Source organism: Lutzomyia longipalpis, chromosome 1 (assembly GCF_024334085.1).
Source record: "Lutzomyia longipalpis isolate SR_M1_2022 chromosome 1, ASM2433408v1".
NCBI lineage: Eukaryota > Metazoa > Arthropoda > Insecta > Diptera > Psychodidae > Lutzomyia > Lutzomyia longipalpis.
In genome coordinates, this window is record NC_074707.1 from 36,878,451 (window position 1) to 36,895,001 (window position 16,551).

Sequence of the window (16,551 nt, forward strand, 5' to 3'; positions counted from 1 at the left end):
TTTTTTTGTTACCAACGACTGAGTACTTTGATAATTGCCAATTTTGGAAAATTAATCCACACCTATAGACAAAAATACAAGAACCTTGTCCGATAAATTAGTAGAATGGTAATTTAAAGGATTTGATGAAAAACTAATGAGATAAATAGGGATTAATGATGATTCTATCAAAAATGATTTGATGACAAAATAGTTTTTCGTTTATTTAGCAAATTATTTTGTGAATTAAATTAAAAGGCTCCCTTAATCATGCGGAAGTGTTTGAATTAAACGAATATAAGTGATGATTTTGCTATTTTAATCGAAAGCATCATCAGCAATAAAACTTGAGATGAACGAGTGCATGTTAATGAATTTACATTCTGAAGAATCCTTTTGTTGGAGCCTTCGGGAATTTCCATGAGACGTTTGTTGTTGTTTGTGCACTCTCCCTCTGATGACCTGTCATTCATGCAAGAAGTATTCTATGCAAAGTGGAAACTTTCTGGAAGAAGATTTATACCATCTTCACTCCGAGTTTAATGGACTTTAACCGCTTGTGAAATTCATTCACGATTAAATTGCTGAAAAAAATTCCCTGATTCATCATACACAGAAGCTCTCACAGAGGAATATTGTAAATCATTTAATAGATATTGAATTTTTTTTCTAATAACTTTAATGGAGAAGAATATCTAAAAAAAAAAAGTTTTCGCAAAAAAATATTTTTCTGGAGAAAATTTTAAATAAAATTGTGAAATTCACTCTTGAGGGAATTTGCATAAAGGTCAAAATGTACAATAAGAAAAAAATAAAATCATACCTATGCATAAAAACAATTCGTTTTAATTAGTTTTTGAGTTTTCTTTTGTGTCTTAATTTTTGAGCTAAATATTTTTTTTTATTATCATACAATTCTCCAATGACAATCACCTGAATGGGATATATCGACAAATTTTTAATTTTAATAATTGATTTTCATTTACAATACTATTTAACCCATTAATGCATATCTTAAACTTGTCTTTTGAACATGAAAAACATTTTTTTCTCAGAACACAAGAAACTGGAAAATCTTACTACGAAACACACAGTTAAAACAAAAGCTAAATCGTTTTTTTTTTCTCTTAGAAAATACCTATATATTGATAGAGGATTTTTTGAACTGTCTAAAAATCAAGGATATAAAAAATCATCGAAAACAATTGACAATATTTTCCTGAAATGACATACCCCTCAACCCTCTCAAATATAAATGAATGGATCAAGGGAAAACCCAATTTTCCCAATAAAATTGAATATTTCCTCAAGATTTTTTCAAATTATCTTCTATAAATTGTCTTTGTTCAATTAAAAAGCCACAGAGGTAATCAACAAAACTTTGATTCAAAAAAAAGGAATTTAAGAACAAAAAAAGCTCGCAAAAAGCTCCATAAAATTTCTCATTGAAGAAGTTCAACGATTTCAGAATTTCTCAAAGGGAACTATGAGGAAACCTTCTGAGCTATAAGTGAGAGATCCAACATGAGTGCAGTTTGTCTTTTTTTTTCATCGGCGACTCAACATCGCGGTTCTGGCGGGGCGTGAGGTGTAAGATCGTAGAGCTTATACCTGAGCAGACAAAGTTAATAAATTCGCAATTTCTGCTGTGCGGTCAGTTCCACAGCGACTCAAGACACGATCGGATCGCGCTTCGTCCTCACGGCTTCACCCTCTAAATTCTATGTTGGTGTCCGCGCCTCTTGGAGTTTTTAGGACGATTTATTTAACAAAAAAATTTCAAAGAAAACAATTCCCAGAGTGCCAGTGAATTTTGGGAGCTTTTTCTTGTGATTTAAGTAAAGTCCAAGACGCTTTTTTTGGGAATATTTTTTCGCGGGGTGGTGCAGATAAATAAATTTAAAAAAAAACGAAGGCAATCCGTGGAAACCTTCAGTGTCAGAAAATTCAATGGATTATTAATTTCTTTCTGTGATCATCGTGTGGCCATCACATTTCTACTCACCTTCCTCAAGTTTTCGGGAGAGAGAAAAATTTCACGCAATTCAGTGGGTTTCGTTCGCAGCAAAAACCACCGAGGAATTGCTGAAGAGACATTCTATTATATTGAATATAATAATATATTTGTTGTTTTATATTTATTGTGTCAGCATTTGCAAATATTTAGGTGCCTCCCAAAAATGGTAAGTGCGGAAAATCATTTATGCTAAATTAATGTGTGGCAGAGTTTTCTGGCAAAATATCACCTTTATAGCCATCAAATGGCACGCATTGCGCTCCCACCAAAAAAATGCCCATAAACTCCATTTGAGATGACAAGAGAGAACCTCTTCAAATTTATCTCCAAAATGTCGTACAGGTGTGTGGCTCAAGGAACCAGATTTTTGAGTAGCTAAGTAACAAAAATTCTCCCATGAGTGTTCAATATTGCCATGAAAGAATGTTTCGGCATAGAGAAAGAAACTGGGAGTTGTGAGCTGGTTTTTATGTGAAACGATAAGGAATTTCGTTGAAGAGAGATTCCAGCAGCGTATAAATGCCTCTTCCAACCAATTTTCCAGTGTAAATTTTCTCTACAAAACACTCTTGTGAAAATTTTCATGAAATTTCCCACAACTATTTAACTGAATTTGGGAGCATTTATATTTTTTCACAAGCATTTTTGTTGCCTTTTCATGCTTAGAGATTTTTGCGATAAAAAAGTCATGGAAGTGGTCCAAAAAATTGCTCCAACTCAGATGTGTGACGATAAATATGTCCGCGGTTTGCAATTAACATGAAGAATTGCTCCCTTTTTTTCGGTGATTTTTTTGAGCAAGTGAGACACTATTTGGTAGCGGAAGGTGTGTAGCCAAAGAGGTGAGAAAACGGTGGCAAAATAAAATGAATTAAAAAAGAAAAAATATGTTTTCCCAAACTATAAGATGTGTAATCCAAGAGACAAGAAAACTTTGAACATAATTTATGCTAAGGGGTTAATTACTCGGCACTTTACTTTTAATAATATTTTTTAATAATTTTTTTATTTAATAAATAAAAAAGCTTTATGGGGATTTCTCATAAAAAAAATTGTAAGCAAGTCTCTAAGTAACTTCAAAATTTAATAAATAAATTCAGAAGAGTTCCACACCCCGCGACTTTTAATTGCTTACGCGACAAAAGTCCAATTCACCTCTTTAGCCATCCAATCCACACTAAAAGAGCTGGAAAATATAGAATTGAGCTTTATGAAAAGAAACAACAAACAAACTCCGTAGTGCCACAATAAATTGACTCATAAAGAAGGTATATTTATTGTAATGACTTGATGTGTGCAATATTTTACCCCTTTTATGCAATATACGCGATGATTGTAGGAAAGAATTGCTAATAAATTTCTAATGAGATTTTTGCCTGTGGGATGCGCGATGATTCTCTCAAGTTTCTGCGGGAAAAATTTTCCAACGAAAAAGCGCCTCAAGAATATCCTTTTGTCTACACAGCATAGGTGCAAAATCCATATAGTACTGACACACACAGCTTCCCCATGCAATCAGCATTCCTTGTCGTGTCTCATTGTCTTGCACACACGTTATGATGGAGTATTATTTAATTACCAATTCAAATCAATTAGTGACGTGAAAAACTTAACATAAGGTATAATATCACCTAGATCTCTCCCACAAACACACACTTGGTGTGAATTTTATTTATAGAAAGAAATAATTTATGGAAAAACTCGCTGACAGTCGCCCAGAACTTGGCGTTCTAATCTCGCGAAAGATGACTTGGAGAATATTTGTTATTATTCAATTATAATTACACATTTTCCCTCTTTAAATACGATTGACAAGACTAAATTACTCGAAGCTGGAGCTTTATTAAAAAAAAAGCCGTGGAAATTATGAAGAAAAAGCTTTGAGAGATTAAGACGTTTTTTAATGTATTTTAATAAAAATTCGTAATTGCAAGTCCTTCGGAAAAAGTTCAAGAGCATTCCAGCAGTTATTCACAAAAATATGCCACAATACAAATTCATTCAATGATTGGGCATTTGACCTCTCAAGATTTGTACACTGATGTGTATCCTACTTTTGCAAGTTCGTTGAGCTTTCAGATTTTTTTTTCTTTCCCGAGAGATCAAACGGAAAAACCATTAAATTCCCGGTGAGATTTTTATTGTTGGGAGGACTTTGAGTGATTTCTTAATTTGCACATTTCTTCACAAAATAGTTTAAGGAAGAATAAAAGTATAACTGTTTGACCAATTTACTAATAAATCGCGCGATAGACTCAATAAATTACTGGAATTTATGTCCACAGACGAAAATATTGCGGACAAAAATGCAAATCATTCCCTACACACGAAATGCGGTTAAAACAGCCTGAAAAATTTGTAGAGTGAAAAAGAACAAGGTTTTTCCTTCTATTTGCGGATATTGTGACGGGAAAGTTAATAAAATGAATTAAGTGTCAATAAAGTGAATTAATAAATTGCAATTAATAAAACATTGCAAAGAGAAAATTGATTTTTTAGGGCAGAATATTCTACGGAAGGAAGTAATAACCCGGGCAGAGTAACCGGGAAGCCTAATTTTTGCATAAACTCCTTCCTTTCTTTACAAGGACTTTGTACAAAAAAATAGTTTAGAAGCACAAAAAAATAGTTAAATAAATGATCCGGTTGGAAAATGCGTCGCGAGAGACCCGACAGTAATTTATTAGCGGTATAAACTTCCGTCTCTTGCGCCGTTCTATTTGGATATGGCAAACATTTGGGGAATTTCGAGAAATTCCCGAGCAACTAACCCATTCAGTAATGTCATCACACACCGTGAAAGAATTAATACAATATTTGTCCAGCCTTTGCAGAAATTGCGCTGGAAATAGCATACCTAGCCACAATTAAGAGCTACATGGAGCTTTCAAGCAGAAAATGCAGAAGCAATAAATTTAGAGGGAGCTCCCAGGAAAAAAAGAAGCAAAAGCCTCTCGTGTCAGAGCGCTTGATGAGCAAGCATTTAAATCACAAGAGTAGATGGCTAGTGGAGGTACTCATCAGGGGATCATCATCATCAGCAGCAACGTTCTCTGTGTGAGGAGCTTTCGGGGCAGACCAAACGACGAGAGCTTTTCCGAGGGTGTGCAAATATGAAATTGCGATATGTGCAAATGAAACGTACACACTGGTGTGGCTTCTGCACAAATGAAGATGGCAAACATTTAAATAGTTTACGGGTGTCTGGCTATAAAATATGATGCACGAGAAAGGGTAATAGAGGACACACCAGAGGCATGGAGAGATTTCCATTGCGAAATACAACCAAAGATACTGACCTCGCTCAATGAATCCCCGGCGCAGAGTTGAAAGCTCATCTAGGCAAACTACAAAATGCCAATTTCCTCTTCATTTGAAGCTCTATCTACATACTTAGCAGCTCAGATGAAGGGCATGTAAAACCCCAATGCAACTTATCTTGCTCCCTCCACCCCTAGTAGCCGCCCTAAAACATTCATTCACAATAAAATCTCCGACACAAAGATTTGAGGTGGTTGAGAGCAAATTGCGCTGACGAAGAACGATTCAGCATGGATTAAACCACACCGCGCTGCTGTAAATGTTTGGCAATGGAATACAGAAGCTTGGAAGAACCCCGTGTGTGTCTAAAAGCTTTGAATTTCCCTTTCAAATATTCCCAAAAAGCTCTCTTTCTTTCACACTTTCAATAGGTTTGTGTGCGTTGAGCTAATTTAGCGTCATTCCATTTTAAACGAGACCCCCATTCGTAAGTACCCAACATCCTATAGTACTTTCCGGTTATCTGGAAATTTATTTTCCAACCAAATGGGAAAATTTTACCCGCAATTTTCCAAACCACACGAGTAATTTTTGACATGGAAATTAAATTTTATTTCTTGAATATTTTAATGGACTTTTTTGCTATTAAAAGCTCAAATATGAAGCTTTTTTTCAAGTATTTTAGTTTAATCTTTAAGATTTTTTTCGCCACATTATGGGTAGAAAGAATTATTAAAGCTCTAAACTTGTTCGGATAAATTGCCACGAAAATCCCATTTTATGCAATGAATAGGGGAACATGGGGCAATTTGTTAATTTTAATTGAGAAGTATATTTTCCTTGGTATGCACTGAGAAAATTATTTAATTTTATAATGACGACTGTCTTATAGGAAATTTTCTGGGCTACAACTTTGTCTCACACGATTTCTTTCTATCTCAATGGGAAAATGCATTTTCAGTCCATTTTCCGAACCTTGCGATATAACATTTTGCCCCAGTTACCCCTATTTATCATAATTTTAAATTGATAGAATTTCCTAGAATAGTTTGCATCTGAAAATTTCTTTTCTATTTTGGCATGGCTTTTCATTAATGAAAGCTTTTCCTAAATAATTTATCAGTCATCTCCCTTGGGATTCCATTATCTCTAATTGGGAGAGAGAAAATGCAGTAAAAAAGGCGGAAAAATTGTGCCCAAAAATAACCTCTATATGGCAGTGAAAAGCCCAGAGGTGGAAGTCAATCAGCAATGCTAAATAATGCACGGAGTGACGGCAAAAATTGCAGAAGTCTGCAAAATGTGAAAATGGAATTTTCTTGTAATAGTAAATTGGGGACAATGTGCACAAATACAAGCATTAATTATAACATTTGCATTTTACTTCTTGGCTCTTGCGCATTCTTTTCCTGATGCCGCACCGATGGGCTACACGATGAAGTGAAGAGATTATCGTGTTTGAGGAAATATCATATTCTTGCCCACCCCCATCGGAAGTTTCTACTTTTTTTAGGTGTCTGAGTGACATAATTGTGGGAATTGCAAGAATAAGCAATTGTCTATGCTGGAAAAATTTCTTCGTATTGGTGTGCGAAATGAAAAATACATAAAATGCAACTTTTGTGAACACTGACCTAAGGGAATCGTGGGAAATTCGGGGCTACAATTCGCATGTGAGTAGGGCACGAGACGAAAATCCATAATTTTTTTTTGAATACAATCAATTTCCATTTTTATACTTTGTAGCAAAATATATTCACAGCTATGGAAAACTTTACTTATTTTTTTAATTGCTTTCTTGTAATGCAAATTATCCGCATGTGAAAAAAATTGTCACTGCAAGTTCTTTGTACTTTTAAACACACAGAGAACACACAGAGAGAAATCGAAAGCGAAAAATCATGTGCGGAGAATTATTTGCAAATCTCACGCACATTTCTTGTTTTAGCGTTTTGTTGAACGCCTATAATTTTCTTTTATGCATCACAGTGGAAAAAATTGTCTGATTCGCGACGTCATTGAAATTTTGCAGAAAATTTCCCGGAAAATGGGAAAGAATTTTGTGAGACAAGTCAAATGGGAAATGATGACTTCCCATTGTACAGCATCATCATTGTGAGTGTCAAATATCCGTATTTGTGGCATAAATTTTCCATAAATCGCTGATGCATCTTCATTTAATTTTATGCAATAGTGGGGATTTTTTTATTCTTCTGATTTATCATAAATTTGAAATCTTGTCTGTCCCCTCGATAAATCCCACGAGAAGGTCGATGATGATTCGGCTTATTAGGAATTTTCTCATTGTGAAGTAAAAATAAATGCAATAATACCGACACGATATACTGATTAATCAGAACGTCTCGCTTGAAAATTCCACAAAACATGGGCTTGCATACGGTGGGGGTCAAAGGTAATTCTTGCTGCATTTTAAATTGCTCAAGAAACTCTCTCTCTCTCAACTTAATTTCCAATTGAAATTGCGCGTACTTACTCCTAGAATTTTATTTATTTTTTTCCCCTGGTTCTCATTTACATTGTTGACACGCCATATAGTCTCAGTTTAAGAAGAAAACTCCAAACAATGCCATGGAAAAATATTTATTCCTCAGAAAAATCTCATTAACTGCGCCTCTATACAACGTGTTGAGAAATTTTCCTAATAGCGGAATGTAGATTGAGAAATTTTTAGAGCAATATGCTGAATCAAGATAAAATGAATTAAATGCACATTTGTCCCAATTAAGTTTTGTGCAAAAGATAAAGAGGCATGAAGAGATATTTGGAACAATAACAAAATTATTAAAGAGCATTTACAGGCGTTATTTTTGCATGAGAAACGTTGATTAGGAAATTTTTACAGTGTAGGTAAAGTAGAAAATAGAAAATTCCCTTCCGAATGCCAAGCACTTTGCCGAACAAATCACCCACTTATCTGGTTTTACAAAATTATAAATTTCCAAACACCCTTTTTCCTTGCAAAGTTAGTTCTATGGATGATTTATTGACCATTTAATGCGATGTTGTCAATAAAATTGTTACACCAGAGTTTATACATTTCAGAATTTATGGTGAAAATCTCAATGGTTTCATGTTGAAACAGAGTCAACGAGCGCAATTATAATAATTCACTTTACAATCAGACACAAAATGAATTACTTAATTACAATGTTGGGAATTTCATTAATAGAAATCATGTTGCATTACAAATTAGTAAAATATTGTCGTAAAATTTATTACTTATAACAAAAGCTCAATTAAACTGAAAAAATGTATCGTCTGTAGACATTACTTCTTTATGTATAAAATTAATTTAAAAAAAAAGACTTTTTTGCAAAGTACGTAGCAAAGAAAAGCTTTCTAAAATCATCTCTCAATTTCAAGTTTTTTTCTTCAAGTTTTTGTCCAAATTTTTCTTGAAACATTTTTTTTCGTCTTTCACAAATCAATTTAAAAATCTCTCAATAGCCTCATCATGGTAAATATGTACCTGAAAGCTAATGAATTTTCAAACATATACAAAAGAAAACCACAAAATAGAGCTTCTTGTCAATTTTGTACACCAAACGATAAATTGGTTTTGATTGCCTCACTCCGACATTTTGCACAGCTGTACTGACCCAAAGACTATGGCCCACGATGGGAGGATGTTGCCGCAACAACAACAAAAAGTTCATGGCGCGAGATTTTTGCGATTAGTGCAGAAAATATTGTGACCCAACCACGTGCCTTTTGTGGTCAAGTAATTGAAATTGATCCGCATTGCAGACATCATGCTGGGCCAATTTCTTCGGTTCTGTGAAATTCTTCAACATTTTTTGTGGTCAAGAAGTCGTTTTTGCATAACCATGTCAAGGTTGCCCTTCGCAAGATCACTGACTTGTGTTCCCCCCAAAAAAACAAATTCCCCCGAATATTCAATCAAGATCGCGAGTTTCTTTTTTCTTCTTTTCCGCGACTATCAGGTGATTCTCCGATTAGGAGCTCACGGTGGTCCACTTTGAATTGAAAACAAATAAAATAGATTATTGAGAAAAATAAACTTTTAATTTCCTGAATCATCTGACATTGAAAAAAAAATTTATTTATCAGTCGCATAATTTTATTTTCTAAAAGCAAATGCCGATAAAGCTGCGCCATAAGTGAAACTCGCGGTTGCAATATTAGAATTGTAAATTTTGCCCGTGTGTGCGTCTTGCGTCCAGCTGCGGTGATCTTGAATTTGGGAGCTTATGTAATTTTACATAACTGAATGTTGAATTGGAAAGTTCAATGATATGGCGCACCATGAGGTGAAAGAAGACGACGAAATGTAATCGCCATGCGGCTTATTGAGTCACATGCCGCAATAAAAGCGCTTGCTTTCACGTACAATGCATGGTGCGATGGCTTTAGAAGCCACGAGGTAGCCGTGAAAAAGATTTCTTTTGTTTGGATGTTGATGTGCAGAAGAAATGCAAGATTATGCTCGTGTTGAAGAATTGAAATAAGACAGATAATTTCCCTTTATTTAATAAAATTAAATAGGTAATTTATAACAATTAGAAGAAGCTTTAAATTAAACATAATTTGTTTATGAGTTAGATAAATATGTATATTTTTTTAAACCGATCTCTTTTAATTTATTCAATTTATTAAATTTCAAAAGTTAAAATCAATAAATATATGCCATAAAGGCAAAGAACGATAAATAAATATAAAAAAAAATGAATCAAATACTGTATAAACAATATATTTTGTAAATACAGTCACCTAGGGGAAAAAACAATTACCTAAAAATGTATTAATTAAACTAAATAAATTTTAATTTTTAATCTAAAAAAAAAATCAAAAGTTAATTTTTCAATTTTTAAGAACAGAAACTTTTCAAATAGAATTGAACTATCCCAAGAATGATTTTTCATCCAAGAATTGTGCAATTTTTCAATTTTTTTAAACCCTTTATTGCCCAAGAAATGCTCCATCCTCCCCTATAATAAAAAAACTTTAAATTTTAATCATCAAAAATTTCCCACAGTCTGCCCAACCCAAAGTTAAAGCTAATAAATTTTGAGTAATTGTGAGGTCTTTGCGAAAAGCCCAATTTCTCAAAATAAAAAAAAATCTTGAAAATCTTCTCAACGAAGGTCAATAAGGAGATCAAAAGTTGTTATCATAAAATCTCGCGCGATCCTTTCTAATTTCCTTGAGTTTGTCATAAAGTTTCGGCAGTCACAAAAGTTGTTTTTTTTTTTGCCGCGTGATCTTACAAGCTGTGCAGCCTCTCTGCAAGCTTAATTGCATATTGTAAAATTGCTGACTAATTCGCGAGGTGTAAGACTTAAAGATGACCATCTAATGTCTTACAGATGTTCTGCTTTTTAAAAGCTTTCATTGCAAAAGAGGTGATGATTTAGGAAACCTTTGGGAATTTTTCTTCAGCAGAATGTTGGATTTATATTGCAAAACCTTGATGGTCCCACAAAATCTTAGTCACATCATTTAATTGTGGAGCTACTTTAGTGGGAAACTCACCTTCGCGGCCTCTTTTGCGCGATCGCATCCCAAACTCAGGTGTCGCAAGGTTGAGGAAGTTGGAACAAAAAAGCCACAGATGGTTTTGTGGGTGGTTTTGTCAGGGGGGAGATAATCTGCGATTACATCGTCAATTTCTTTGAATTGGCAATTTGTCTGATCAGCGAAATCACGACGTTTTGTAATGCGCATGTGAAGATCGCGCAAAAATGTGTCGAGAAGATCATCCGCTGGGAAGGCTTCTCCCAATCGTGGCAAAAAGTCGATGGCGAAAGAAAATGTCAAAAGATTATGCAAATTTTTTCTTATTAATTTCGGGACCTGCAGGAGGGAGAAATTTTCTTGTTTTCAATCGATCAAACGGAAGGCTTTTTGAGGTGTGATCATAACATCATATGATCGCGATGCAGTAACCACTAAGCTTTTATGACAAAAAGAAATTTTTCACATCACTGACCTACAGAGAAATTTATGAAAATTAATAAAAAAAAACTAAAGCAATGATTAGGGAAAATTTTGTAGATTTTCTATTAAAATTAGCAAATAATTCACGAAAAAAAGAAAAAAATCGTTTGAAATATTTAAATTACTTTCTCGATAGCCTCCTGATTTATTGTGAAACCGCAAATTGGCGTTGATTGCCACCTACGGGCAGGATTCGCACAAAAAAGATCCCCCTTTTATCTAAACACCTTTTCAATGGACAAGGCCACCGGTAAGATCTCGCGCGATCGTGTGCGCGATCACTTTGAGAAAGCTTTATCTTTTAGCTGTGATTCTTTCGAAGAAAAGAATAGCACAGCTTCTGTGTCCACTCTAAAACTCAAGGTCGTCGGATCGGGCTCAAACTTGGTATGAGCACGAATTAGGGTCCCCACATTTCAAAAAACGTATGCGCCGAAAAACTTTTCCGGCCGTCCGTCCGTCCGTCCGTCCGTCCGTCCGTCCGTCCGTCCGTCCGGCCGGCCGTAGTTTGGAGCTCAATTACAAGAGAACGGTAATAGATAGAGACTTGCGGTCAACGGCAAAGTTCAATTATCGACTGGAAGTCGTCCAACTATGATATCAAATTCACCCCCCCTCCCCTGCATCCGCCATTTTGAATTTTTTTCAATTTTGTTTTTGCTATATCTCAGCCTCTATTATAGCTAGAGGTCTGAAATTTTAATATGTTGTAGGGGCCTTTAAGACCTTTTCAACAATACCCCATTTCCAAAAATCGGACAAGCGGTTTAGCAAATATAGAGTTTTATAGAAAGTCGGCCATAACTCCTAAACCGCTTGACCGATTTGAACCAAACCGGTTTTGAATGAAAGATCTCAAGAAGGTCTACAATTATGTATACATAGGAAGTTTCAAAAGTTACCGCTAGAGGGCCTACAATCAAAAACAAAATTTTCGATGAGTTTTCGACCAGTTTTCGATTAATATCTCAAAAACTGGACGATAGATTTCGATTAAATTTTAGTATGTTGTAGGTGATAGACACACCTTTTAACCAAAAAAAAATAAAAAAAATTTATGTCGCGGTTTCTGAGATATAGACCAAAACAGGTTTCCATATGTACCGATTGTTGTAATATTGCCTTATATCGGCTTAACGGTACTAGATAGAGGATTTTTGATTGAAGTTTCAACAGGTATAGTGGGCATGACCTATCAGATTTTACTAATTTCAAAATTCAAAATGGCCGCCTTCTGCCATTTTGTTACATCAACAATTACTTTCACCTATTCACATATTTTTTAAACAAACTATTAGGCGCCCCGCGAAGCGGGGCGCCTTTTATATACATAAAAAATATATAAACATATAAAAATATATAAAAATATAAATATTGTACATATGTATATCAGTACAATGATGGTCCAGCAGAAAAGGGAATGTACTGGTAAGTTTCACTTACGGGCTGTGATTCTTCCTTCAGATGACAGTCCAAGTGTGGTGAAAATTGAGATGGATAAATTTTTAGGAATGGCTTTCTCACGCATCGAATCACAGCCAACGCGTGTAAATTCTGGGGAAAGGCTTACTCATGCGCGTTGGCTGTGATTCGTTGCGTGAGAAAGCCATTCCTAAAAATTTATCCATCTCAATTTTCACCACACTTGGACTGTCATCTGAAGGAAGAATCACAGCCCGTAAGTGAAACTTACCAGTACATTCCCTTTTCTGCTGGACCATCATTGTACTGATATACATATGTACAATATTTATATTTTTATATATTTTTATATGTTTATATATTTTTTTTATACGGGCCCATCTCACCTCATTTTGATTCTTCTTGCACTTGCAACATCCCATACAATGACCATTTAATGATGATGGAAAAAATGGTGACGACAAATTGATCGATTAGCATGGTACGATCAATACAATTTACGGTGATCGTGATCATTGATCTCGCGAGGAGTCTTTATGAATTTTTTGTGAGGGGATCGCCCTTGGGGGATCGCCATAACTAATTCTTGAGCACAGAATTCCATCAAATACTTACAAATAATTTTTAAAACTTGCGATCCCCACCATAGCTTCCCCGCGGAGACACTCACTCCAAAAATATCGATCACTTTGACCAAAATTATTCGTGTGCCAAGTGTGGTCAAGTCAAGTTCAGCAAATACCAAAACACAGACTAAGCCAGAGAGCAATGATTGCGACGAAAAACGTTAAAATAATTGTCTTGTGATCGGACACGGTGATTTTAGTGAATGGATAAATTGGAAGTGATTTAGCGTGAAAAAGACCCAAATTCCTGTGTTTGTTTTTATCCATCGCTAATAGATCAACATTTTTCACGCCAAGTGAGATCTTCGGCAAACCACCAAAAAACATACTCCAGTACTAATTAAGTAATTAAACTTCATTTACACCTCCTCACATAAATCCGTTTGGAATTGTTTGCTAATTCAAGCAGTGCGTGGAGACAACGGCCCGTGAATAGCTAATTTCTTTATTAAATTTGCAAAGCATTTTTTGTTGGCTGATTGAATACTCCGAAATTAATTTTCTGCCAATCATACACACTTGAGAGTATATTTATATTTATTTAGCGATCTTATTTGCATTTCATCTCAATTCACCACGCAGAAGCGAGCACAGAAGCCACCAATTTGGAGATTTTTATTATTTCTTGAGAGTGATCTTCAAATAATTTTGAGCTTTTGTGATCAGTTTGAAGAGGTTTGAAATTATTGAATAATCTTTTGGGGTGAAATTGAGAAATTTACGGAAGAAGAATTTCTTCAGAAAATATTTAGGGAATTCCCTAATTATCTTTGGGAACCTATTACCTGTCTCTAATGAGACAAATTGTGAAATTTTCAACGCATATTGGTGATCACTTTCGCTTTCAAAATCTCCGTTTAAAATTAGTTTTTTCACAGCAGCAAGATGCGCACTTAACACCCCCAAAAATAAACTTAACTATTGACTTTGGTAAATTAATGCAAATCCTGTGTTTCAGTGGTTTTCTAGGAAATGTGAGAAACAACTTGTTTAGATAGTAAAAATAAAATAATATTAGATGACAAAACAGAGAATTTTGTGGTTTCAATGAAGGTACCACAAGGTGAATTCAGGTATCGGACTTTCCAAACAATATGTCGCGCTAAATCTGCTCTAAAACAGCCACAAAGCATCGCAATTTGATGCTACAATTTCTATTTGGACATTTAGAGAGTCTCTCTGAAGTGATTATTAAGCAAATAGTTAATTTAAAAGATGCTTTGTGGTTGAAAATTGTTTGGAAACATTTAGTGGTGTATGAAGAAAAATCAAATTGAATTTATTCTTTCAAAATTGTTGTGGTTGCGTTAACTCGATTGACCACGAAAGTTATAAAGTAAACAAGGAAATTCTAAGAATTGCATAAGGTTTTCCTGATTTGTTTCCCTTCAGCGATAAAAAAAATCTATATTCAATTGCTTGAAACTTTAGACTTCAACTTACTGGCTGGTTAGACCAAATAACAAACGAGGGGTTTAAAGGGTACTTTACAACACCGTTGAACAAAAATTATTACCTGGGATTTTAATTACACTACCCAACAAAAAAGAATAAATAAACAACCAAACAGTCTGCCAATCAATCCTTGTTTGAAAATTGAAAAACCTCTTCTTCTGCTCTTAATTAAATTGCTCAACACTGCCCAATCATTAATCACAATTATGCAAGTTTAAGAGAAAAAAATCTGCCTTCTGTTCAGGTGCAAGTTGTTCAATCAATTCCACATAAAGTGCTCCAAAATCTGACCCACTGACCACACACTGTCGTGACTCAAAAATTAATGTAACTTTTGTATATTATTAAATGAGTAAGAGGAAATTATTAGAACAAGAGTGGAAGGTCTTGTCACTGTTGCAATCATTCGTGGCTTTTTTTCTGCCACACCACAGCTTAACCGCCTCTGATAAATGATCAACAAATTCTCACCTTGCGCCACACACTCACCATGTGTAACTTCCACTGCGGTGTCTCCTTCCCAAACATTCGAAAAACCAGCACATGAAACCAGCATCGGACCTTGTGGCCTCTGAGATGCCGGAATACATTATGGTTATACGCAGAGGCCCCGAGGTTGCTCCTCTGCAAGCATATTTTCAGAGCTCCCGGTGTGAATGAAGAAAAAAAATCTCCAGCGCGGGAGGCCCATTAGTGGCACATTTCGCTTTTTCGGGGAATTGAAGAAATATACATAAGAAAAAAGCTCACATGCTTCTACAGCTGTAATATCTCATATACTTTCGATTAATTTCATGCGAGAACGTTGAACGGAATCGGTTTCCATGTGATCCAGACTTAGCGGTCATTTTAAAACTTGCATCGGGATGAATTATGCGACAGTCTTTGAATTCATAAGAATACAAGTCGTTTTAATGAAGATGATCGAAGGGCGTAAAACTTGGTAGATTGCCCGAAATACACGATTTTGTGAAATAAAATGAACTCAGCGATTGATTGCTGTGAATTTTAATGATAATTTAATGCACAAAATATGTTAAAAAAATCAGTTAAATTTATTCAAACTTTGCGAAAAGATTTAATATCAAATAATTTATGAATAAATTGTGCGTTTAGACAGCTTTAAATAGATCAATAAAATACAACTTTGTTGATCATCAATACAACTTTGTATCAAAAATGAATAAAAGTGCGGAGATTTATATTTTGGATCGATCTCGGAATTTTATTTAATCCAAAATTCAAATCAAGTTCAAATTTTTCAATTAAATTCATTGAACTTTGTTGGATTTTGTTTTATTGTGAATAACTCAAAGTTTCAGGTGTTCAACAACTATTTATTGAGAATATTTTGGCGTAATAATTTTATAAAAATATGATATGAACAGTAAAGGGCTTTCGAAAAAACAACGAGAGGTCACCATTACGAATGAGAGTGAATCAAAAAATTAGGCATTTATTATTCTTTTCAAATTGTCTAATTTCTCTTTCTCTCTATTAGTTTTTTTGTAGTTAATTTTTAAATTATAATTGATTAAAATTTTAGTTTATTCTGTACAAAATATGATCTAACCCTCTACTCAGCAGCTTTTAATTAATTCACGAGGATTTCCATTTTTCTTCACTCCCCAAGAAAATTAAAAGATAATTTACAATATTACTCCACTTCTTTAAAAGCATTTGACAGACGCGATGAGTTCAGCCAAAAACTTTTAATGAAAAGGATAGACCTGTTGACAAGCACAAAAGCCCCAAACCGGAGATGCTGGAGGAATCTCGTTTTCGATCGAATTCATTTTTCCACGCACTTTC

General features: G+C 34.6%; 1 protein-coding gene across 1 annotated transcript in view; it reads left to right on the forward strand.

Moving 5' to 3' along the window:
* Positions 1 to 1,627: 1,627 nt before the first annotated feature.
* Positions 1,628 to 16,551, forward strand: part of LOC129787103 (elongation of very long chain fatty acids protein 7) — a 30,130-nt gene continuing 15,206 nt past the window's right edge. Inside the window, exon 1 of the mRNA XM_055822423.1 lies at positions 1,628 to 2,162. Within this exon, the coding sequence (XP_055678398.1) occupies positions 2,160 to 2,162 (3 nt within the window). The 5' untranslated portion in view covers positions 1,628 to 2,159. The remainder of the gene's footprint in view (positions 2,163 to 16,551) is intronic.